Source organism: Felis catus, chromosome B3 (genome assembly GCF_018350175.1).
Source record: "Felis catus isolate Fca126 chromosome B3, F.catus_Fca126_mat1.0, whole genome shotgun sequence".
NCBI lineage: Eukaryota > Metazoa > Chordata > Mammalia > Carnivora > Felidae > Felis > Felis catus.
The window spans coordinates 131,921,063-131,944,781 of NC_058373.1; the positions used below are offsets into that span (position 1 = coordinate 131,921,063).

General features: G+C 43.9%; 3 protein-coding genes across 7 annotated transcripts in view; 2 read left to right on the forward strand and 1 right to left on the reverse strand.

Moving 5' to 3' along the window:
• The window catches only part of PTPN21 (protein tyrosine phosphatase non-receptor type 21), a 79,736-nt gene extending 67,481 nt beyond the window's left edge, over nucleotides 1-12,255 (reverse strand). The window contains exons 1-2 of one of the 2 annotated variants that reach the window (XM_023255923.2): nucleotides 12,116-12,255; nucleotides 10,618-11,000 (exon numbers count right to left, since the gene is read on the reverse strand). In XM_023255923.2, coding sequence (XP_023111691.2) covers nucleotides 10,618-10,797 — 180 coding nt within the window. In that variant the 5' untranslated portion in view covers nucleotides 10,798-11,000; nucleotides 12,116-12,255. Of the gene's footprint in view, nucleotides 1-10,617; nucleotides 11,001-11,707; nucleotides 11,848-12,115 lie in introns of those variants that run through there. The other variant, XM_045060347.1, reaches the window with a different exon arrangement.
• A 938-nt stretch (nucleotides 12,256-13,193) lies between these two features.
• Nucleotides 13,194-17,235, forward strand: LOC123386175. Its single transcript, XM_045060348.1, has 2 exons — nucleotides 13,194-15,013; nucleotides 16,532-17,235. The coding sequence occupies exons 1-2, from the start codon at nucleotides 14,323-14,325 to the stop codon at nucleotides 16,567-16,569; spliced, it is 729 nt and encodes a 242-aa protein (XP_044916283.1). The 5' UTR covers nucleotides 13,194-14,322; the 3' UTR covers nucleotides 16,570-17,235.
• A 6,138-nt stretch (nucleotides 17,236-23,373) lies between these two features.
• Nucleotides 23,374-23,719, forward strand: part of ZC3H14 (zinc finger CCCH-type containing 14) — a 46,953-nt gene continuing 46,607 nt past the window's right edge. For 2 of the 4 annotated variants that reach the window (XM_023255936.2, XM_023255938.2), the window contains exon 1: nucleotides 23,374-23,554. In XM_023255936.2, the coding sequence (XP_023111704.1) occupies nucleotides 23,519-23,554 (36 nt within the window). In that variant the 5' untranslated portion in view covers nucleotides 23,374-23,518. The remainder of the gene's footprint in view (nucleotides 23,555-23,719) is intronic. The other 2 variants (XM_023255935.2, XM_023255937.2) reach the window with 1 other exon arrangement.

Sequence of the window (23,719 nt, forward strand, 5' to 3'; positions counted from 1 at the left end):
CTGATGGGGGTCTACCATCAGAGCAAGGAAGGAATTCCCACTCACAATTCCTTTTCCTCTATGAAAGGAGCTTTTCCTTGAAGAGTAAGATGTCCATGGGATGCCTGGCTGGCTCAGTCGTAAAGCATGTGACTCTTGATCTCCAGGTTGTGAGTTCGAGCACCACAATAGGTATAAAGGCTACCTAAAAATAAAATCTTTTTAATTTTTTTTTTCAATGTTTTTATTTATTTTTGGGACAGAGAGAGACAGAGCATGAACGGGGGAGGGGCAGAGAGAGAGGGAGACACAGAATCGGAAACAGGCTCCAGGCTCTGAGCCATCAGCCCAGAGCCTGACGCGGGGCTCGAACTCACAGACCGTGAGATCATGACCTGGCTGAAGTCGGACGCTTAACCGACTGCGCCACCCAGGCGCCCCCTAAAAATAAAATCTTTAGGAGAGGCTAGCTGGCTTAGTGGTTGGAGTGTGCAACTCTTTTTTTTTAATGTTTATTTTATTTTTGGGAGGGAACCAGAGAGACAGAGACAGAGGGCGAGGAGGGGAGGGGCAGAGAGGGAGACAAAGAATCTGAAGCATGCTTCCAGGCTCTGAGCTGTCAGTACAGAGACTGACGCGGGGCTTGAACTCACAAACCGTGAGATCATGACCTGAGCCGAAGTTGGATGCTTAACCGACTGAGCCACCCAGAGGCCCCCGGAGTGCGTGACTCCTGATTGCAGGGTTATAGATTCGAGCCCCACGGTATGGAGATTATTTACAATCTTTAAAAAAATAAAATAAAATGGGGTACCTGGGTGGCTCAGTCAGTTGGGCAACTGACTCTTGATTTCGGCTCAGGTCATGATCTCACGGTTTGTGGGATTGATCCCTGTGTCAAGTTCTGCACTGACACCTGGGAGGCTGCTTAAGATTCTCTCTCCCTCTCTCTCCTCCCCTTGCCCGCTCGCATGAGTACTTTGTCTCTCTCAAATAAACATTTAAAAAAATATAAGAAAATAAAATCTGATCTGAAAAAAAAAAAAAAAGAGTAAGATGTCCCAGTGAGGAAATGAATACCTCAAATGGAGAGAAAAGCCATTCAAAAAGGGCATATGTAGGCACAGGCAGAGAGAAGTATACTTCAGAGGCAAATTATTCTCCTAAAAAATACAAAGCTCTTAAATTGTTCACAAATATTCTATCCTACAAACACCTTCATCTGGAGAAAGAAAGATCAGGGAAGAAAGATCCTGCTAAACTGCGAGCAGGGGAAAAACTGCCTCATCTGTAAGAGGCTTCTAGGCCCACAGCCTGGCTCACAAACGGATTGGGGGAGGGGTATCCGTGAACCACCTGAAACTGTCTGCAAAAGTCTGCATTTGCAAGACAGTCTCAAAGGGACCCATGATTCATATAACTTTAAAAGTCAAAGTTCAAGCAGAAGTGTCACAGATACAAACTCAAAATCTTACTCTTCTGCTTATGAGCTGTGTGATCACCCAGATTAGCAAAGCAAATCACCCAATTTTTCAGAACTTCAGTTTCGACATTTTAAAATGGAAAAGATAATGCCTAACTCCATGTGAGGATTAAATGTGATAAGGCATACTAAGCTTCCAGCACAATCATGTTCATCCACCCAGAAGGAGGGCAGCAGAAAGCCACTAAAACTTCTAGCATTATAAGGAATGAAATCTGAAACTTTATACACCAAGGACAACGTCAGGACTTAGTGAGAGCCCCCCAAACACCATCAGTTCCCTATATCCACCATTTCATAACTCACAAACCTCCCCACATGAAAAAATTCATGCCTCATTTGATGGTCATGACATTTCTGGCAGATTGTTGGTGAAAGAGATTCAAGGACATCTCTAATGTCTCTGAAGTGGAAAATCCAATACTGGGAGAAAAACATCTCAGACTATTAGCTCTTAAACTTATTAGAAATTAAATGAAATGGAATAATACTTCATTTCTCTAAACAGGTTTCCAAATTCTGCAATAACTTGTGTGATGTTATTTATGTTAAAATGCATACCATCTTCATGTTTGTATTTATAATTCCTCTACTTATTTACACAGCTGGTTCTTTTTTTTTTTCAAGTTTATTTATTTTTTTAGTAATCTCTGTACCCAATGTGGGGTTCAAAGCCACAACCCCCGAGATCAAGGATCGCACACTCTGCCAACTGAGCCATCCAGGTGCCCCTATGTGGCTAGTTCTTAATTATCCAGACCAAATGAGAAAAGTAATAGAAAATATAAAAATTAGAAAAGTCCTTGCTCATTTTAATCAGTTTTGGACCTTGGAAAGCTCACTTTATGTAGGTAGAGAGGTCAATCTAAGATTTCCATTTGTTTCAGACGGTCCGATAGATCTAACCAAAGATATTTACTGATACTTGTCTATACGACAATTTTATCTGATTTATAACTTGCATAACTGAATGAATATGCAGCCGAAAGGTTGAAAACTCTGCAGGTGTTATACTTTTACCTTACAAATGTTTCAGTTATTTTTAGAGTCCAACTGAAAACAGCTAGTACAGAAGGAAATACGCATGAAATTCTTGAGGTCTACTCAGATAACAGTCAAGATAAGGTCAGTGGATATTTGGAATACCTAAGACACTAATTTAAAATAAAACACTCCGATGGCCAAGAACACTTTCTAAAGTTGTGCTTGGAGTAATGGTTTGCATTATATGCTTGATGCCTCTCTATATCAACAAATCCCTTAGCCAAAAATTTCCTCATCATCCAGAAAACATTATGGGAAGAACCTATTTAAAAGAAGCTGACATTCCCTCAATATAGCAATCTTACCTCAGGGAGTCCCTAAAAACCTGACTGTTTTCTGACTGTTTCAGAAGCCCCAAAATGAAGAAGAAAATTCTAAAGAAAAAGGTGCTTTCCTACCTGCGTTCAAAGCTTTGTGAATGTTCAACCCTCTCCAAATAATACAATCATAGAGTAAATAAAAGCTGACTTAACTGAGCTGCTATCTATGCTTATCAATGTACATTCAAAACAAGAACCTTAATTTTATTTATTTTTTTAACTTTTTAAAAATGTTTTATTTTTGAGAGAGAGACACAGAGACAGAGTGCAAGCAGGGGAGGGGCAGAGAGAGGGAGACAGAATCCAAAGCAGGCTCCAGGCTCTGAGCTGTCAGCACAGAGCCCAACCCGGCACTCCAATCCATGAACTGTGAGATCATGACCTGAGCTGAAGTCGGACGCTTAACCAACTGAGCCACCCAGGTGCCCCAAAAACCTTAATTTTAAACTAAGTAGACACTGGGGCGCCTGGGTGGCTCAGTTGGTTGGGCGTCTGGCTTTGGCTCGGGTCACATCTCACTGTTTGTGAGTTCGGGCCCCGTGTTGGGTTGTGCTGACAGCTCAGAGCCTGAAGCCTGCTTCAGATTCTATGTCTCCTCCTCTCTCGGCCCCTCCCATGCTCATGATCTGTCTCTCAATAATAAATAAACGTTAAATAAATAAATAAATAAATAAAACTAGACATTTATTCGGCAACTAAGTACTGTAAGGTACAAGGCAATATTTCAGACAATGGTGACCTTAACAGTCCTACACTGATAGAGCTTACATTCTAAAGAATAAAAACTTGCCATATGTGTGATGTACTTTGAATACAAGTTTTAAAAAATTTTCTGAAGATCTGTGATAAATCGTTACAGAGTAACCAAATATCAAAGGCTTTAATTAAATTCTTAAAATAAGAAGTCACAGGAAGAATTTGCAAATTTTGCTCAATTTTTTGCCTGATTAAACAAAATGCTTTGGAGGTAATTTTAGCTATGGCTTAGCATTGATCTCAACTTCAAAACTGTAGTTATATATGTACACCATACATGTAGACAATAGTGAGGATCCCCCTTCCCCCATTCACACCCAAAACACTCAAAAATCGCCGAAAGAAAACTGCCTTCTAAAATTTAAGTTATAAAACTAACACATAATGTATCATAGCAAAAACATGAAAAAGGTATCTTTAAAAGACTTCTCTAGAAGGGGCACCTGGCTGGCTCATTTGGCCAAGCACCTGACTCTTTATCTTGGGGTCATGAGTTGGAGCCCCACGTTGGGAGCAGAGACTACTTAATAAATAAAAGTTTTTTTTTTTTTTTTTTTTTTTAAGCTTCCAGGGTTGGGATACCTGGCTGGCTCAGTCCCTAGAGTATGCAACTCCTGATCTCAGGTCCTTAGTTTGAGCCCCATGTTGGGTGTAGAGATTACTTAAACAAAACAAAACAACAACAACAAAAGGCTTCCCAGGTGTTTTAAGTTACTTGTTTCCTAACTGGAGACTAAAATGGTAAAAAACAAAAAAACAAAACAAAACAAAAAAACCCCACTCCAACCACATGTAAATTTAAGTTGAATAAGGACTTCATGATAAAGGAAGGGATCCTGTACAAGAAATAATCTAGGGGCGCCTGGGTGGCTCAATTGCTTAAGTGTCCAACTCTTGATTTCAGCTCAGGTCATGATCTCAGGGTTTTGTGAGTTTGAGCCACAAATCAGGCTCTAGGCTGACTGTGCAGAGCCTGCTTGGAATTCTCTCTCCGCCCCTCCCCCACACGCACTCTCTCTGTCTCAAAATAAGAAACTTAAAAAAAAAAAAAAAAAGAAATAGTAGGCAATGAATCTAATTAAAACCCATGATAACATGATAAAAATAGGATTATCAAAAATAAGGGGGCAAGAGGCAGTGACTCTGTACAAACTAATTTCAACTGGCATGGAAAAAGAGGTTCAAATATGATGGGTAAATTACAATGGTACATTAAAATTTTAACAGTCTAGTAATGTAAAAGGTGTGATTGCCAGGGCACCTGGGCAGCTTAGTCTGTTTAGCATCAGACTTTTGATTTCGACTCAGGTCATGATCCCAGGGTTGTGGGATCCAGTTCCACTCAGTGTGGATGGAGCCTGCTTAAGATTCTCTCCCTCCTCCTTTGCCCCCTGACCCTACAAAAAACATAAATAAATAAAAAATGTTTAAAAAAAAAAAAAGTACAATTGCCAGTGGCCACTATACTTGTTTTTACTCTAAGAACATTTTTATGAATAAACATTGCTTCTTCCATTTACAAGAGAATACAGGATATTAACAAAAGAATTAATCTGCAAGAGAAGTTGGTAAGTCACCACAACATGGAAAAGGGAGACATAAACAGTAACAGTAATGAAGAGTCACACTTCCTGGGAGTTTCTCACATACCAAGTCCTCTGCTAAATGTTTTTTCATTTAACACTAAATCCTCACAACCACCATCAAGTATATACTACTCTTGGGGCACGCCTGGGTGTCTCAGTCGGTTGAGTGACCGACTTCAGCTCAGGTCATGATCTCGTGGTTTGTGAGTTTGAGTCCCACGTCAGGCTCTGTGCTAACAGCTCAGTGCAGAGCCTGCTTCAGATTCTGTGTCTCCCTCACTCTCTGCCCCTTGCCCATTCATGCTGTCTCTATCTCTCATAAATAAAAGAAATTTTTCTTAATTAAAAAAAAAAAAGTATATACTACTCTTACTGTTATCCCCAGTCTCCCCAGTCAAGTGGACTTGAAAAATACCAAGTCCAAATGTAATTGGACAAAAATCACTTTTTAAAAAATGTTTTTATCATGAAAGTTTGTTTTTCATTTCGCCTGGTCTTTTTTCAGATAAAACATTTGCATCTATGTGAACTGTTGTAAGTGAAGGAAAGAGATGCATAAAGTGGACAGGATATTTATGAATTACGTGATGATGTATCGCCTGGACAGATCACAGAACTGATGGGTCACATAATTAATAAATGGCAGCACTGGGGCTCAAATTCAAGTTTTTCTGATTCGACCTGCAAATGTCTTAAGCACTCTGTTAAACAGCCTTCTCAAGAGGCAAATAAAGGCCGTGCCCACCTAAGCCCTGCCCAGAAAGGGTGCCGAGGCTCAAAGGAACTTGTCTGATGCCAGAGGCAGTACCATTCCCCTCATGAAGATAGGTAAGGCTTTCAAGGCAGCTTCCTTCTCTGGTTCCAGTCTCACCAACTGGCTCCCGTGTGGCCTGCCCACAAAGCACGGCCTGGCCAGGGAACACACATACTTGGGGCCCTTGGTGGCTCCATATCTTGTTGTAAATTATGAAATTTTAATCCTGCTTTTACATATCCTTCTCAGTGAGGTGGGGCAATGCAGGTCTTACTCCCTGAGAGGATAGGTTTTTGCTTTGTTTTAAGGGCAGGGGAGAGGAGGGGAGGGGAAGAGAGAGAGAGAATCTTCAGCAGGCTCTGCACTCAACCTGGAGCCCTGGAATCATGACCTGAGCCAAAATCAAGAGTCAGATGATCAACTGGCTGAGCCACCCAGGAACCCCAAGACAATAGGTTTTTAAACTGAACTACCTTGCTCTAAACTATGCTGATTCCATTGAGGTAACCCTGCCCAGTGGGAGTGGTTGTTCCCAGGTGATACCCTCTTGCCTCACCACATCCATCAAACCTCTGTAACACATACCCTCCAAACTGGAGAGAAAATTTCCTAATTCCCCTTAAATTCTACAAAGGCTTTCACAGCCTCTCTTGAAAACACATTATGAAACTCAGAATGAATGACAGGCAGAGAATTTCAACAGCTTTTCATGAGGCTGTTACTATAATGAATTCTCCTATGGGGATAATGTTCTACCATTTTTAGAAGTCACTTTCGACAGCTCAAATATGGTGAATGTAGAAAAAGTTAATCTAAGGTAACTAAATTGGAAATAAGTACATTAACCTTTCCATCTGTAGTTTCTGAATATATTATAAAATATCTTAGACATTCAAAAAAAAATGAAGACTAACAAACATCATACAACTACGCATCCAGCTTAAGAAATAAAATAATACAGATAGAGGTGAAACCTCTGCGTTGTGTTCTAATGATATTATTGTGGAGCCCTTGTAACTGTCGTTATAGAAGTAAAATAACTAAGCAAGTAAAGACTTTTCCTCCCCAAATTTAAATCTGGTGAGTAGCAGAGCTTATCAGCCAAATCTATACACTATGATAATTCTGAGTCTACTTGATGGGAGAATAGTGCCAGATAACAAACACCAACAGCTCGTCGTATGAATCTCATAAGTGATGTATGGACACAAAGTCAGAACAGGTGTTATCCTGACTCAGAGTCCTTCTGAAGGGTCATTCGGTCATTTGGTAAGATTAGGCCTGGGGCTTGAGCCATCTGTTTATATGCTACAGAGCAGAGCTTCTAGAGGTTTGAAAGGAAGAGTTTGTAATACAAACTAACTTCCTAACCATGACTGTCATTAAATATTGGAAATACTGGGATAGTCTATCCAAGGGCAAGACATTTTCTAGGGCCCATGCCCGTTCCCTCTCAAAGCACTCTACTCTTTTGTTAAAATTAGTCTCATTATGTACCCACAGCCGTCTGAAGTTGCTGGTTCCTGAGTATGGCCACTTCAAACAAGCGATGGTCATTTCTCTGGACTTCCTGACGAACAGAGAAGGAAAGCGATGCCTGTGGGTTTAGTTCAGCCTGTTTTTATTGAGCACATTCCATGCCTGGTACTCTAGGTACAAAAATAAATTAACCACAGCTCCTGAAGAAGTTGATTCTGCAGTGGCTGTATGCAGACCTGGTACATGAGGAAGAAGTGACAGCAAAAGAAGAACCAAAATTTTACAAAAAGGAAAACTGGGTGAAGGAAATAAAAATATATATAATAAATGTAAGCAAGCAGGGCTGGCCACTGAGGCCAGCTCTCATGGTTTACTTTCTCCTTCTTGGGACTGCTCCATTTCAGCTTCTTCCTAAGGCTCTGCCTCCTCTATTCAACCCCGAAGGGTCTGTCTGCTATGTCTTCTCGTTCTGTCCTAGACGGCCTCACGCCCTCTCCCAGCTTTGATGAACTGACCTAGGTTGAGATTCCCAAATCTCTTCCCCGTAGCTGAGCTCCAAGCCCACAACTGCCTCTCCTTGCTCGACCTCTCCAACTAGCATCATTTTTTAAAAATTTTTTAATTTAATCCAAGTTAATCAGCAGTGCAATAATGACTTTAGAAGTAGAATCTGCTGATTTATCCTCTACATATAACACCCAGTGCTCATCCCAAGAAATGTCTTCCTCAATCCCCCTTGCCCATTTAGCCATCCCCCCCCACCCACATCGCCTCCAGCAACTGTTTGTTCTCTATATTTAAGAGTCTCTTACGTTTTGTCCCCCTCCTTGTTTTTATATTATTTTTGTTTCCCTTCCCCTATGTTCATCTGTTTTGTATCTTAAATTCCACATATGAGTGAAGTCATATATTTGTCTTTCTCTGACTAATTTCACTTAGCAACCAACTGGCGTCTCTAACTCACCAGAAGTGATCTCACCACACACCTCTCCTTATCCCCTTTCAAATCTGCTCTTCCTTTTATGCCGCCTCTCCCGGTTACAGTCTCCAACGTTCACTGGATACCTGAGTATCAACCTAGACCCCTGGCTAGCTCTTCTCCACACTTGCTAGGTAGGTCCTGAATACCTCCAGATTCCATCCACTTCTCTCCATTCCCATCCAAATCCAAGTGACTACCGTCTGCACAACTCCTCCTTTTTACTCGTTCTCCAGAGGGCCCACCCTTCACAAAAACAATCATACCAAATCCCTGCTTATAATCCTTCACTAATGGGGAGCCTGATTGGCTCAGGGGGCATGCGACTCTTGATCTTGGGGTTGTGAGTTCAAGCCCCATGTTGGGTGTAGAGATTACTTAAATAAACAAATTAATTAATTAATTTTAAAAAATCCTTCACTAACTTCCCTACTACTTTCAGATAGAAAACTTGCCTCATGTCTTTGGCCTGCAGTTCCTATGTTGGAAGTCTAGTCCAGCCTTTTGCCACCCTGTACCATCCCCTTCCCTCTGCAACCTCTCCCTACAGCACCCTCTACTTTCCCCCAACGTAGCATGGATCAACCTATTTTCTTACTCATTATCAACACTAGGGTGAGCTCCCAGTACATACGCCCAAGGCACTAAAGAGCTCTTTTATATCGAACAATCAGATGATTCTCAATAGTCACCAGGAGCACAGTTTATCTCTTTGTACCTTTTTATGAACTACAACAATGGGATTTCCAGTTAGGAATATAACCTGGGCATTTACATAGAATAACCAGTTTCTCCATCTTCCTCTTACCCCCAAACCAAGCAACCAAAGAGCTATGAGCACAGAACTTGATGTGGGGCTCGAACCCACAAGCTGTGAGATTCAGACCTGAGCTTAAGTCAGACACTTAACCCAGGCGCCCATCATTTTTTTTTTAATGTTTTATTTATTTTTTAAGAGAGAGACGGCAGGGGAGAGGCAGAGAGAGAGAGAGAGAGAGAGAGAGAGCAGGGGAGGGGCAGAAAGAGAGGAGGACAAAGGATCAGAAGCACGCTCCATCCTGACAGGCTGAAAGCAGCAAGCCAGATGTGGGGCTTGAATTCGAGAACTGTGGGATCACGACCTGAGCCAAAGTCAGATGCATAACCGACTGAGCCCCCCAGGCATTTTAAATTTAAGATATGATGTGGATCCTTGAGGACTCCACAACTTCCTACAGACAAAATTAGCAGTTTCCTGGGCAAACCTCCCTATGATAACTATAAGACTGTTATTAGAACTTTGGCTTTGGCGGGGTGCCTGGGTGGCTCAGTTGGTTAATCATCCGACTTCAGCTCAGGTCACGATCTCACAGTCCATGAGTTTGAGCCCCGCATCAGGCTCCGTGCTGACAGCTCGGAGCCTGGAGTCTGCTTCGGATTCTGTGTCTCCCTCTCTCTCTGCCCCTCCCCTGCTCATGCTCTGTCTCTCTGTCTCAAAAATAAATAAAAACATTACAAAAAAAGAACTTTGGCTTTGGGGTGCCTGGCGGGCTTAGTTGGAGCAACATGCTGAATCTTGAACCTCAGGTTGTGGGTTCCAGCCCACACTGGGTATAGAGATTACTAAAGAAATAAATAAACTTGGAAAAAAATAATACAAAGTTAAAAAAAAAAAAAGGGCTTTGACTTTATTTGCACTTTAAATCACACAACCACTGTGAGAATCAGGCACCAATGTTATCCCTATCCCCACGGCTCAGATGAGGGAACTAGGGCCCAGAGAGGGCACATAACTTTCCAAGGTTAAACAACCAGTCAGTGGGGAAACCAGAATTCAAACTCAGGCGATATGTCTTTATAATTGTGGCATGGACTGTGCAAAACAGTCAATGGATACTGAACGAATGAAGTCAGTAAAGTGTAGTAGATCAAGATGACCCATTTGGGGTATTAGAAAACCAGCACTTGGAAAATCCTAAATGCATTACTAATCTGATTTTGGATTGCATTTTGAGGGAACAAATATAAGCACTTTCAAAACTCAGACACTATTATCTTACGGAGCACACTCAAAAGAAGACCTTTTGCTCTGTATCTATTCCTTCCTCACAGGGAGAGGGGCTTGCAGACTCGGACATCAAGGCCAGGGACATACTTGAAGAGCACAGAGCCAGCAAGCACTAAAATGGGAAAGAAGGCGCTAAGCCAGCCTAGAGAAGCCTGCAGCCTTTTGCCAGGCTGGTGGGGGGGGGTCTCACCTCCCGCAGCTCCAGTCTTTGGGCCACAGCCTCCAGGCTCTCCTGGCCAGTGCTCTCCACGGACAGCGTGAACTCCACAAACTCGTTATTGAGCAGCTGGATCCGGGCAACCAGGCAGCTCTTGCTGGACACCGTGTAGCGCCGGGTGCGTTTCAGTTTCAACCCGAATGGCAGTGGCATCTTCTCCCTTCGCGGGTGGAGGGGTTGAAGAGGGAAAAGCACCGCCCCAATCCGGTGGTAGTGACGGCGGGAGAAAGCGATCCTCTCCTGACCTGACCGCAGGAGCACCGTACAGTCTCCGGCTGCTCACCCAGCAGCGGCTGCCGCCATCAAAAAGCAACTGAGTCCCCAAAGGCCGGGCGAAGAGAGCATCCACACCAGTGCTGAGGAAAGAGGAACACCAGTGACATAGGCAACAGCAACTTCTGAACTGAGTTTTTATAAAAATACAAATCAATAAGGTTGCATCCAAAGAATAAGCTTTCCCTCTCTTCTGGAAAAAGATGGCAAGAACGGGATCTGGGAGGCATGTGAGGAAGTTTATCATCAGACGAGTTAGCCCCTGGGTCAGACTCCACCCCTCATTCAATCCTACAAATAGTGATAACCACCTACGGCTATCTAGGGGATTAAATGAGATAATGGTTGGCAACGAAGATGCCGCCAAATTTAGTAGCTTAGTAGCTCGTATTAGTGGCTCTATGTTAAAAGGGGTTTTTTTGTTTTGTTTTGTTTTAGTCGCTTTTTGGCTCACCCAAAACACCCGAGGTCAGGTCGCCCTTAAGGGAGAACACTGCAAAAACAGTCTAAACCCCAGTGGACAAACTAACCCTGAACCCAAACGGGAGGAATAATCTCCTGGAACATATGGCAGTCGCGAGGTTCAAGCGAGGTGAAACGCTTAACAAGCATTTGTAGCGCCGTTTGTAGTTTATAAATATTTACGTCACCAAATTGATTTATTTATAAACAAGGCAAAGACCCTACAGATGTTTGTCATCCGATGACCATCAGAAGCATGGAAATTCTGAAAAGGGTGGCCCCGACTTCCCTCCGGAAGGGTACGCCCGAAGAGGCGGTGGGCCTTCACCTAAGCGGGGCCTCGGGCCAGCCGACGAGGCGGGCGAGGCCTTAAACGCCATTCTGAATTAACAAGTGGCGGACGCGGCTCAACAAGCCCATGAGGCCGGGGACCAAGCGAAGAACTCAGACTCGGACTCCCATCGAGTCCTCCCAGCGGAAAAGCAGGCGGCGTTGCCTGGCCAACGCGCTGCCTCAGAAGCCCCGGAACTCTCCGTCTGCGGCCACGTTTCCGGACGGACGCGCCAGGGAAGAACCGGCCCCTACGCTCCCGGAGGGAACGTTTAAAGAACCCAGCTCGAGCCCCGCTGGAGGTTGGAGAAGTCAGGGTGGGGGTCCATCTGGTTCCCGATTTGGAGCCTCAGGACACTTTCCCCCTCCCCCACCCCAACGCGATTTACAACATTTTAAAACACACCTGTTGATGGTAACTCCAGGTTGGGGCAAACTGAGCGTGAGCGGCGGCTGGGAGTTTTTTCCCCTAAAGGAGTCAACAAAATCCCGGGACGGTTCCCACCCTTTGTTTTCTTCTGAGTGGAGACGGCCCCCGAAGACGAAACGTTTGGCTCGGCCGCGGTTCGCAACCCTGAACTTGGGCGGGGAACCACGCGGAGGGGCAAGGTCCGCCCCCAATCCTCTCAGCTGGGAGACAGAACCCAGGCCTCGAAAGAAGCGGCTTTCTCAGCTTCACACTGGGATGGGCTGAACTGGGAATTGATCCCAGATTCCTCATTCCCCGTCCTCTGCTCTTTCCCACTTTCCTGACTGCGACTCGGTTTCAGAGGTGATGGGCACACAGGGCTGGGGTACGGCAGAGCTAGAGAACAGGGTTTAGCTATTTCACTAGGCTTTGTCAAAGTTAACATTTAGAATTCCGTTCCACAAAAGTGTATTGCATCTCGGAGTACAAGGCGGTGTAGTGGACGGTGTGAGAAATCTAAGACGAACCCTAAGCCGTCGCTGCCCTTAAGGAGATTACATGCATGCTATAATTATATACATGGCTGTATCTCTAGTAAGGACGGAGCCACGGTTTTCTCTCTGTTTTTTCTGTTGTTTGTGCTTTGGTTTGGTTTTTGTCTTTGGAATTCTGGTTATGCCCAGGTAGCCAAAAAATAAAAGCTAAAAACAAGCAATAGAGGAGAAAGGGCAACCGGGACTACATAAAGTGCTGTTTTAAACAACAAAATTTTTGCTGGGTACTTTCTGTAGGTAAAAGGACCACACTAAAAGGGGGAAATACAAATATAAAAAGATATGGTCTCCACTTGCGATTTTCAATGCTTCCTACCTCAGGGTATAAACTAGATAGATAGTTGAGGCAAAAGGGAAAAAAAAATCAAGAAATGAGAATTTTAAATAATAAACTTTTAACTAAAAAATTGCCTGATGGGCCATCAGTGTTTGTATAATACATATTTTTAAAAAAGATTAGATGTACATAAAATACCACATATACTACACAAATACCTTTCATGAAATGAGGTGGTGGATTTCAATTTTATATACAAATTATGATAACTGAAAGTAAGACAAATTAAGTATTGTGAAAAGACAAGATATTGCATATATACAGAGGAAAGATGTGTATTAAGAGTGTTCAAATATGGTAGACTCTTCATTACAAAGACAGACCTAAGAGCCTTGAAGGCAGTAGATATTACTCTATATAACTTAATTATTAACTTAAAGCTCTGATTAAGCAGATGCAGAATAAAACTTTCAGTTGTCCCTGAGATTTGAAATGTACAGCATCAGAGATAAAGAAAAGTCAATGTTCTTTATTTTGGTAGATGTTATAATTGAGAAAGTTGAGGGGTCAATGTGGGTGTGCATGTCGATGTCAGGTACCTTTTTCCCCAAGATCTATCCACAAGAATAGCTTGCTTTTTGCTTATTTATAGAAAACCTATGTTAATACTGTTTAATAATTTAGAAAATTATCAACGATTAACACATTTTAATTTTCAGTTACATATAGTATTCACTAGCAAATGGAGTAGAAATATAAGTTGCTTTTTGGGGGTTTCAGGTGTAGAATAATATGCAGTAAATTGAAAGGTCTGAAATTATAACTTCTCTACTAAACAAATAATTCATAATTCGCTTTTGAAGGAGAAACTAGGAAATACTTTCTCTACAAAACCATTCTGTTATGTAATAATAGCTACATGTTAAATTCAAAAGGCAGTCTATTTGTGAAATCATTTTAATGTTTTCACATCCTCTTTCAAAAGTTTTTCAAATAGAGTCACTCTGAATACTGTCGTTTCCACCCTTGCTAAGATCCTCCCCACATGTAAATTTGCCAATGATACTTTAAAGTAAAATAATCACTAAGAGTATATGACATCTTTAGAGTAATACATAAATCTACAGCATTAAATCAAACATTTTTCTCAAGGACTTATGCGTAGATACTCGAGAATACCATACCCTAGAAACAAAACAGACAACTATTATCAGATTAAAATTACTGTCATATCCCCAAGTTAAAAAAAAATCTGTCAGCAACTAATTAGGCATACAGCGGTTGTCACTTAGAGCAGACGGAGTGTTTTGAATGTGTTTGCGAGTACGCTATTATTATAAGGCTTTCTCAGCAAAAAAGAAAATAAGACGCGTATGCCAAGAGCAAGCCAATCTAATCAGGATTTGCAGAAATCACAAGTCGGAATTTGCAGACCCAAGAATTCTTTTTTCCAGAGTAAACACTCTACTCCAAAAACAAGTCACCACCAAACAATCCTTCCCTACTCGCCTTCTCGCCAAAGTTATCCGGCAAATTTCGCACTTAATATTCTGAGAGACGCAACTATGCCTAAGACTTTTAAAACCGTGATCCAGAATTTGGCCTCAATCGTCAACCGAGTTCAGAATAGAAGTTCAAGATCCCCTTTAGAAATGAACCCAAATAGATCACGGAGAACCTGGAAACGGAAGACTTTTCTCTTTGTTACGCTGCTGCCAGGGGTCTGGGAACCGGGACCCATCCTCCGGGACGCCTGGGCTGGCCGACGCGCTCCGAAGTCCCCGCTTGCGGACACACCCCACCGCTCGGCCCCAGCGTCCGCCCGCCGGCCGGGGACCCGCGCCCTCACCTGCTCCCGCTCCCGCATCCTCAGGGCCGCGCGCCCGGCTCAGCGGCCCGCCTCCCTGGGTCCCGCCGCGCGGCAGCCGCAGCCGCGCCCGCACGCCAGCCCGCGGCGCGGCGCGCTCATGGGGCTCGCGCGCCTCACTTCCTGTCTCCAAAACCTCGGCCCGCAGACCATTCCCCTGGGCAGAGTCCGGCGGCGGCGACGGGAAAGGCCTGGAGGTGGGACGGGCCGGGAGCGCCGCACAAAGGAACCGGGCGGGGGTCGGGGCGGCAGGAGGACGGACGGACGGACGCGCACGGGACGCGCGGCCGGAGCAGCGGAGCGGCCGGGGCCGGGCGTCCCTCCCCACAAGGGCCCGGCGGGCGGGCGGATCTGGGGAGGCGGCGGCGGCCCGTGACCTCAGAGAGTTGGAATGCGGGTGGCGGGGCGCGGGGGAGGTGCGGACAGCTGCGCCCGGCCGCCGGGGAGGGGGCGCGCCGCTGCTTTTTTTAATCATATGACCACTTATTTTAAGAGTTTCCAAATAAAGCAAGCCTTTTAATAAAAATGAGGGGAGGGGGATATTATTTCGGTTCCAGGTAAAGAGTTTTACTACTTTGTTGTTAGGTGGTCCGTAATATGCTGTAATCGCTAGTTGTCCGTTTACTGTTGTGTATTTCTGAAAACGATTCAAATATTCTATTTCTTCTTTCCATGCTTACGTCTAAAGATCTACCCCATAAAAAAGGAAAAACATTGATTAGTACTGGATGGAAAAGTCTCCTCCCCGCCCCCCCCCCCCCCAAAAAGGGTTGATAAGGTCTCAAATAACCTCTCAGTCTCCAAAAGAGCTGTATATGCAATACAGTGTAGAGCTATTAAGGATGGAGATTCCATGGTAAAGTTTGTCTAGGTTCAATTCTCAGCGCCAACACTTTTCTAGCTGGGTAACTTTGTGCAACTCTCCTAAGCTCTCTCTACCTGCTTCCTCTCTTCTATAGGGAGAATGATAATCACCTTCCAGTAACTTGTATAAAATATATGTGAAGTGTTTCATTTAACCCCCGGCCCTATTAGCAGTGCTTATTATTACACGATACTGTATTTTTACACTGCATTATTACTCCTGAATTGCAACACTTAAGCAGAGGAACAAAACTGTGTGACCCTAACACCATCACAGTAGGGTTGTTCCATCTTTTTTTTTAATTTTTCTTTTTAACATTTATTTATTTTTGAGACAGAGAGAGAGCATGAACAGGGGAGGGTCAGAGAAAGAGGGAGACACAGAATCTGAAACAGGCTCCAGGCTCTGAGCTGTCAGCACAGAGCTGACGTGGGGCTCGAACCCACGGACCATGAGATCATGACCTGAGCCGAAGTCGGACGCCCAACCGACTGAGCCACCCAGGCATCCCAGGTTTTTCCATCTTTACTTGACATGTGGTTTGAGTGACTGAAGCAGAGACATTTTTATTATGTACATTTTAATTTAAATTATTTTTTTAGGGGCGCCTGGGTGGCGCAGTCGGTTAAGCGTCCGACTTCAGCCAGGTCACGATCTCGCAGTCCGTGAGTTCGAGCCCCGCGTCAGGCTCTGGGCTGATGGCTCAGAGCCTGGAGCCTGTTTCCAATTCTGTGTCTCCCTCTCTCTCTGCCCCTCCCCCGTTCATGCTCTGTCTCTCTCTGTCCCAAAAAAATAAATAAACGTTGAAAAAAAAATTTTTTTTAATGATTTTTTTAATTTTTATGTCTAGGCCCAACTTGGAACTTGAACTCACAACCCCGAAATTAAGAGTTGACCTCCAAGGACAGTGCGAGCCAGGTGCCTCTAAATGATTTTTTTTTTAATAGCATTGTTTCTGGAAAAATTTTTTGTGTTACATTTTATTTAACTCTCATTTTCTTCAACAACTAGCAGACAATGAGTACTTACAATACCTAAGTCATGGTCCCTGCACACAGGAGACTCCTGGTCTAGTGGAAGATGAAAACACCTACACATCACACATACATCATAGAGACATGAGTGCTATGAGAGAACAAAGCCTGGGCAAGATTCAAGTCTGGTGACAGAGCTAAAAGCAAATAAGATCACATGTGTTTCTAATGGAAAATTAAATTAATTCTGTTTATAACTGATATTTCAACAGGACACCTTGAGGGGGGTCAAACTGTGTGTGAGGAAAGAAAAGAGGCATGAAAATGAGTCCCTTTTCTGGTCTCCCAAGCTAGAAAAATTGAAATTATGTGAGATTCTAATACCTTTCTCCTCTCCAGCCTACCATCAAGACCTGGTATTTCCTCCTTTGTAATGCCTCATGATTTCTTCTCTCCTATCTGTCCCACAATTCTAAACCAAACCCCCATCATTTTACGTCCGGGGGGTTATTGCAACAAGGGTGGTCTTGCATCCGGTTTCTCAGTTCTCTCTCCTTTATATGCTAATACCAAGCTTACCTCTCCCTTGGGTTTATCACTCCTTTTTTTTTTTTTTTTATTAAATTCTTTTTAACGTTTTATTTATTTTTGAGACAGAGAGAGACACAGCATGAACGGGGAAGGGGCAGAGAGAGGGAGACACAGAATCGGAAGCAGGCTCCAGGCTCTGAGCCATCAGCCCAGAGCCCAACGCGGGGCTCGAACTCGCGGACTGCGAGATCGTGACCTGAGCTGAAGTCGGACGCTTAACCGACTGAGCCACCCAGGCGCCCCTAGGGTTTATCACTACTAATGGACCCCCAAGTCTAGCTTTTCTGCCTGTCCGTTCAGGCCTTTCTAAACTGGTCTTAGCCTCTCTGGCCATCCTTAATTTCTCTCTTCCCCCTGAATCCCCCAATCAAGTGTTTCTCCTGGCCCATAGCACCGCCTGCCCTGCCCCCCTTTCATTCGTCTGAGCCTTTCCTCTCTCTGCAAGCTCTGGTTCCAAGACAACTTTCTAGCCACCCCATTCCACAGTGATCTCCACACTTGGCAAGAACTTTGAAAACTATTTCATGAAGGCTTCTTTTATATCTCCTAGCATTCCTAGGACACTACTGGCAGAGAGTAGGCACTAAATAAAAACGTGTTAATTGAATCGGGAAGAAAATAAAAGAATTTTAAAAATAGAAAATGACCATAAAACCCAAGCAATATTAGACAACAGATCTGAACTTTCTCCCTCACACAGCACAAGTGTCATTTGTTGACCAAGTACTTAAACTATTTTCCCTCAACCATATTAATTTGATAGTAACACCCCCGTGGTAAGCCACATAAATAGCCCCTTTAAAGTGTCAGACATGAATTTATTACTGGTTTATGTTTGTATGAAAGGAAGTGAAGTAATTTGTATGGTTCAACCTCAAAAGATACAAAAAGGTATAAGTGAAAAGTCTCCTTCCCACCCTGCCTTCTAGACACGCAGCTCTCCTCCTGACAGTAACGGGTGTTACCATAACCTTATGTATCCATCTAGAGATATTTTGTGGATAAATAAGCCATTACAGATCTGTATCTTTACCTCCTCTTGTTACCCAGAAAGTGACATAGTGTGAATACTTACCCGCGTGAAGATAATTCTTATTAAATTAAACTTTAAGGGGCACATGGCTGGCTCCGTCATCTGTACAGCATGCAACTCGATCTCTGGGTTGTAAATTTGAGCCCCAGGTTGGGTGAAGAGATCACTTTAAATCTTTTAAAAGATAAAATTTTAAAAAGAAAATCTTGTACTAAAAAGAGACTCCATAAAAAGGAAAGAAATTGTGGGTTTGGTGCTCCATTGACCAATATTAGGAGTTAAGAAATTAATCTCCTAATATTAGGAGTTAAGAGATTAAGCTTGGTGAGTATCTACCAAACCTCACTGGGTAAATTACCATCTTCTGCAGAAATCTGAATGAATGCCTCCCTCCTCCCACCACATAGAGATAATGATTCCTGTAGCAGGAGCCACAGCCAGAAAGGTGAAATCTCCTTTAGTCTGAATCCTCACTGTGTGCTCTGCCTACCACATTCAGCACTTTATCAGGTGCAGCAACTTTTCAGCTGCAAAAGTGTGAGAATATAGAGCATAGATTCCCCTGGATATAGAAAAATGATGGTGCTGGCAGTATATTTGTTCCAACGAACAAGAAAATGGAAAAACGTTTATCAGCCTCAGTAGCAAAGTGGCACTGTGACTATAATTCCCAACACTTTGGGCTTTTGATCCAAGGACAGACAAACCACATGATATTCACTATTGAAAAACTTGCACTCATCCTGCATTTATTCCAAGCCAGAGGCCACAAAAAGCAGGATAAATAAGACGCATGGCTGTGTCTTCAAAGACTTAGGCCTATATATATGTGTATATATATATATATATATATATATATGTACACACACACACATTCCAGTACTATATATGTGGTGTGTGTGTGTGTGTGTGTGTGTGTGTGTGTGTATTATAGAAGGGGAATATACCAATGAGAATATATTTTAGGGGTGCCTGGGTGGCTCAGTCAATTGAGCGCTGACTTTGGCTCAGGTCATTATCTCACAGTTCTTGAGTTCAAGCCCCACTTCAGGCTCACTGCTGTCAGTGAGGAGTCTGCTTTATTTGTGGTCCCCCCCCGCCCCTCCCCCACTTGTGCACGTACGCACATGTGAACTCTCTCTCAAAACTAGATAAAACATTTAAAAAATTATACATTTTAAGTGAGGTGGTAATGTCTGTTTTATCACTATGATCAACTTCTGGCTGAGTCTGGAAGGACAAACAAAAAAGCTCACTAAGAACTCAAGGAAAAGAAGAGGAAAGCATTCCAAGCTGAAAGAAACCATCCCCGACCCCCCACCCCCTCCGTGCTCTCCCCACATACACTTGCAAAGGATGTGCACGTGCAACATCCAGGTGGAATGCTATCCTGAGAGGAGGCTGGGGATACAACAAAGCCAGTGTCAGAGGACTCCGGATCCATGGATTTGGGCTTAGTGCTCAGGGCCCTCTGATTTCAAAGCCAATGCATTTTTTAGTCATCTTTCTTTGAAAGACAGCCCAGAACCTTCTTAGGCTGCATTGCGGTTTGTTGAAATCTAGTCCTCATTCTATCCCCTAGAGCAAAATATGTCATTCCTCCTAAAATGGAGAGCTCTTGCATGCCAGAAAGAATTTTCTTGGTCCAGTTTAGTCTTTTTCAAGTGAAATAAATACCCTTTGTAAATTTCATGGTTTCTTTCTGACCATCATCATGATCATCTTCCTCTGGATGTCATGTGGTTTATGAAGCTGCATCTCACAGGGAAGCACCTCGAACAGTGATGGACCACTGAATACCACTGGTTTAGTGGGTTTGTCCCCTGTGATCCAGACACTGTAACTCCTGAGGTCTAAATGTGTGAATTTTTTTTCTTTTTTTAAGTAAGCTCTAGGTCCAACGTTGAGCTTGAATTCACGATCCTGAGATCAAGAGTCACACACTCCACTGACTAAGCCAGCCAGACACCCTCTACCCTTTTTTTGAGTAAAAGCATTTCTTTTCATCTTCTTTGTTATTATAAATGTGTGAATTCTTAAGCAGCTGGCAAATCTCTTCCTCCATGGTTTTAAATAGATTGTCCTGAAAGTTAACCCATTCTGGAATTTTATTTTATTTAAATGTTTATTTATTTTGAGAGAGAGAGAGCAAGCAGGGGAGGGGCAGAGAGATGGAGAAAGACAATCCCAAGTAGGTTGCTCCACACTATCAGTGCTGAGCCCAACTTGGGGTTCCAACTCATGACTGAGATCATGATCTGAACTGAAATCAAGAGTCGGACACTTAACCAACTGAGTCACCCAGGCGCCTCTTGAATACATTTTAATAAAAATTTCCCTATTCTAAATACATTTTAATGAAAACATTCTCTGTTCTTTCTAAAATGTTCTTTCAGTATTATCTAAGTATTGACTATGGATTTTGTAATCAGTAATGGATACAAAATCCTGTGTTTTCATTCTTAGTTCTGAAATGATGGGTAAAGAAATAGAAATAATGTACTATCCTTTGGATTGAGAGTGTCATGAAAGCAGGGACTCAGTTTTTGTTTTTTTTCCAATGTTTATTTTTGAGAGAGACAGAGAGAGCATGCGAGCAAGCATGATTGGGGGAGGGGCAGAGAAACAGGGAGACACAGAATCCAAAGCAGGCTCCAGGCTCTGAGCTGTCAGCCCAGAGCCCAACAGGGGGCTTGAACCCACGAACCATGAGATCATGACCCGAGCTGAAGTCAGACACTTAACTGACTGAGCCACCCAGGCACACCAGGGACTCAGTTTTGATCATGTCTGTGCTCTGGCTTCTAGCACAGTGTCTGGTTCTGGGAAGGCATTTAATTTTTAATCAACACAGTGCTGCTGTAAGCCAAGCATGGTTCAAAATGCTTCCCAAAATATTAACTTATTTCACCCTCATGACCCTATGAAGGAGAAACTGCTATCATACTTATGTCACAGATGAGGAAACTGAGTCACTGAGAGGACAAGCAACTTGCCTAAGGTCTTGGAGGGAGTAGCAGAGCTAGGATTCAAACCCAGACAGTCTGGCTCTGGTGTCCCTGTTCTCAGTCACTCTGTTCCGCTGCTTCTCATCAATGTTGGATGAGTGCATGATCATTGGATTAATCCATGAGGAATGCTTTTGTTAATTTAGGTAGTTAATTTATTTTATCATTCATACAAATATTTGATAGCCTACAAAATATCCTACAAATATCCTATAATATTTGCTTCCTATGTGTCTAGTATCCTGAAAGAAATTTTGGAGAAATGCAGAACTAAGAGTTTGTAAGTTTGCTAGAGAGGACACACACAATTAATATTACAGAGAGCATATTAAGTGTCATACCAGTAGCTTCCACATAGATGCTATAGGAATTCAGAAGAAAAAAATATATATCAGATAAAGGGCCGTGTGGCAGACAGATCCTAGATGGCCCCATGATTCCTGCCCCTGCTGTTTACACCCTGTATAATTTCCTCCCCTTGAATGTGGGTAGCGCCTATGACTTGCTTTTAGTTCATGAATATGGAAAAAAATAATAAAATAAAATAAATTAAGGATTTTTCAGATGTAATTAGGCCCTAAATCACTTGATTTTGGGGTCAGGACTTGGGTGGCCCTAAATCACTAAATTAAATGAAAACCCTTAGAAGAGGAACTGGGCCCTCCTCCCTGAGCTGAGAGACTGTCTTGGAGGGCTTAAGTAGCCAGAGTGAAGAAACACATGACAAGGAACTGTGGGCAACCTCTAAGGCCCGAGTGTGGCCTCAAGACAACAGCTAGGAAAAAGCTGGGGCCCTCACTCATAAAGTTGCAAGAGAATTAATTCTGCTAACAACACCAACGAGCTTAAAAGTAGAGTTTTCCTCTGGGGCACCTGGGTGGCTCAGTTGGTTAAGTGTCCCACTCTTGGTTTCAGCTCAGGTTGTGATTTCGTGGTTTTGTGGGTTTGAGCCCCACATCGGGCTCTGGGCTGGCAGCACAGAGCTTGCTTGGGATTCTCTCTCTCTCTCCCTCTCTGTCCCTCCCCTACCCGTGCTGCCTCTGTCTCTCTCAGATACATAAAAAAAAACTTAGAGAAGTCAAGCCTCCAGATGAGAACACAGCATGACTGACATCTCACCTCCAGCCCTGTGAGAGTCTGACCAGAGGACTCAGTTAAGCTGTGATCAGATTCCTGAATCATGAAAACCATGAGATGATAAATGCATGTATTTTAAGCTGGTCAGTGTGGTCATTTGTTACCCAGCAATGGGTAACTAATAGGGACCACTTCCAGATTTAGTGGATATGGGGGAGAAAGTAGACATCGCTTTGTGCTTACTCTAATTCCAAGATTTTGTGATTACGGACAGGGAGAATGAAGCCGCTATTCATAGAAACTGGGCTGTCAGGAGTAGAAACCAGTCTGAGTGGGGATCAGGAAAAGATAAAGAAGACTTCAGTTTTGATGTTCATTTTAGGGGAAATACAAATGCCTAAAGCCATCTGGAATTTGGGAGTGGGGTTTAGGGGAGAACTCAGGGCTGACAGAAAAAACAGAAAAAACAGAAAAGAGCAGAAGAATGAGGATAGGTCTTGGGGAAGAGCCACTGATGGGCCTGGGAGAAGGAAAGCAGAACCAGACCCGAGAGCCAGTTGTGGTCATTAGAAAGAACTGTGATTGATTGGTTCTGTTGCAGAGGATATTCCTTTGCCTCCAAGTGTAATTATAATGCAACGGCTAGGAGACAGTCTATTTTACAGGTAGGAAAACGAAGGACCCGAAGGCTTAAATTATCTAGACCAATATCACACTAAAAGCAAGTGAAGTCTGGATTCTAACTCAGATATCACTCCAAAACCAGGGATCTTTCTGCTGCGCATTTAATTCATCCTTATTTTCCAAAAGAAGGTAAAATGAGTAAATGGGGGCAAGGAAAAGGAAGAGTTCTCCAGGTGCGGAGATGGGCGGGGAGAAGCCTAGGGCATCTTTACGCCGCTGCTCAACTTGTCGCCAGCAGAGGTCGCTCGAACACAGACTCCCGGGGCCCACGTGCGCGCAGGCGCAAGCGCAGGCGCGCTCGACTCCGCTCACCCCGGCGCGCCGGGCCGGTGGGGGCGGGTCACGCAGAGCGCGCGGCCGGGAGCGACGCTGGCGGCTGCGGCGGCGGAGCTGCGGGCCGGGAGCCGGCGCGGGTCTCTTGGGTAAGCGAAGAGCCGCGCAGTGCTGAGCCCGCCGCCCGCCGTGGAGCCATGGAGATCGGCACCGAGATTAGCCGCAAGATCCGGGTGAGGCCCGCGTCGAGCGTGGACGGGAACCCGGGCCTCAGCGGGCAGGCGAGCGCGCGGTTGTCAGGAGTAACGGGGACTGTGGGCCCGGCCTGGACGCCGCGGCCTAGTCGCCGCCGGTGGCTCTGGTCGGGCCGTAGGGTCGGCGAACGGCTTCACCTCGGC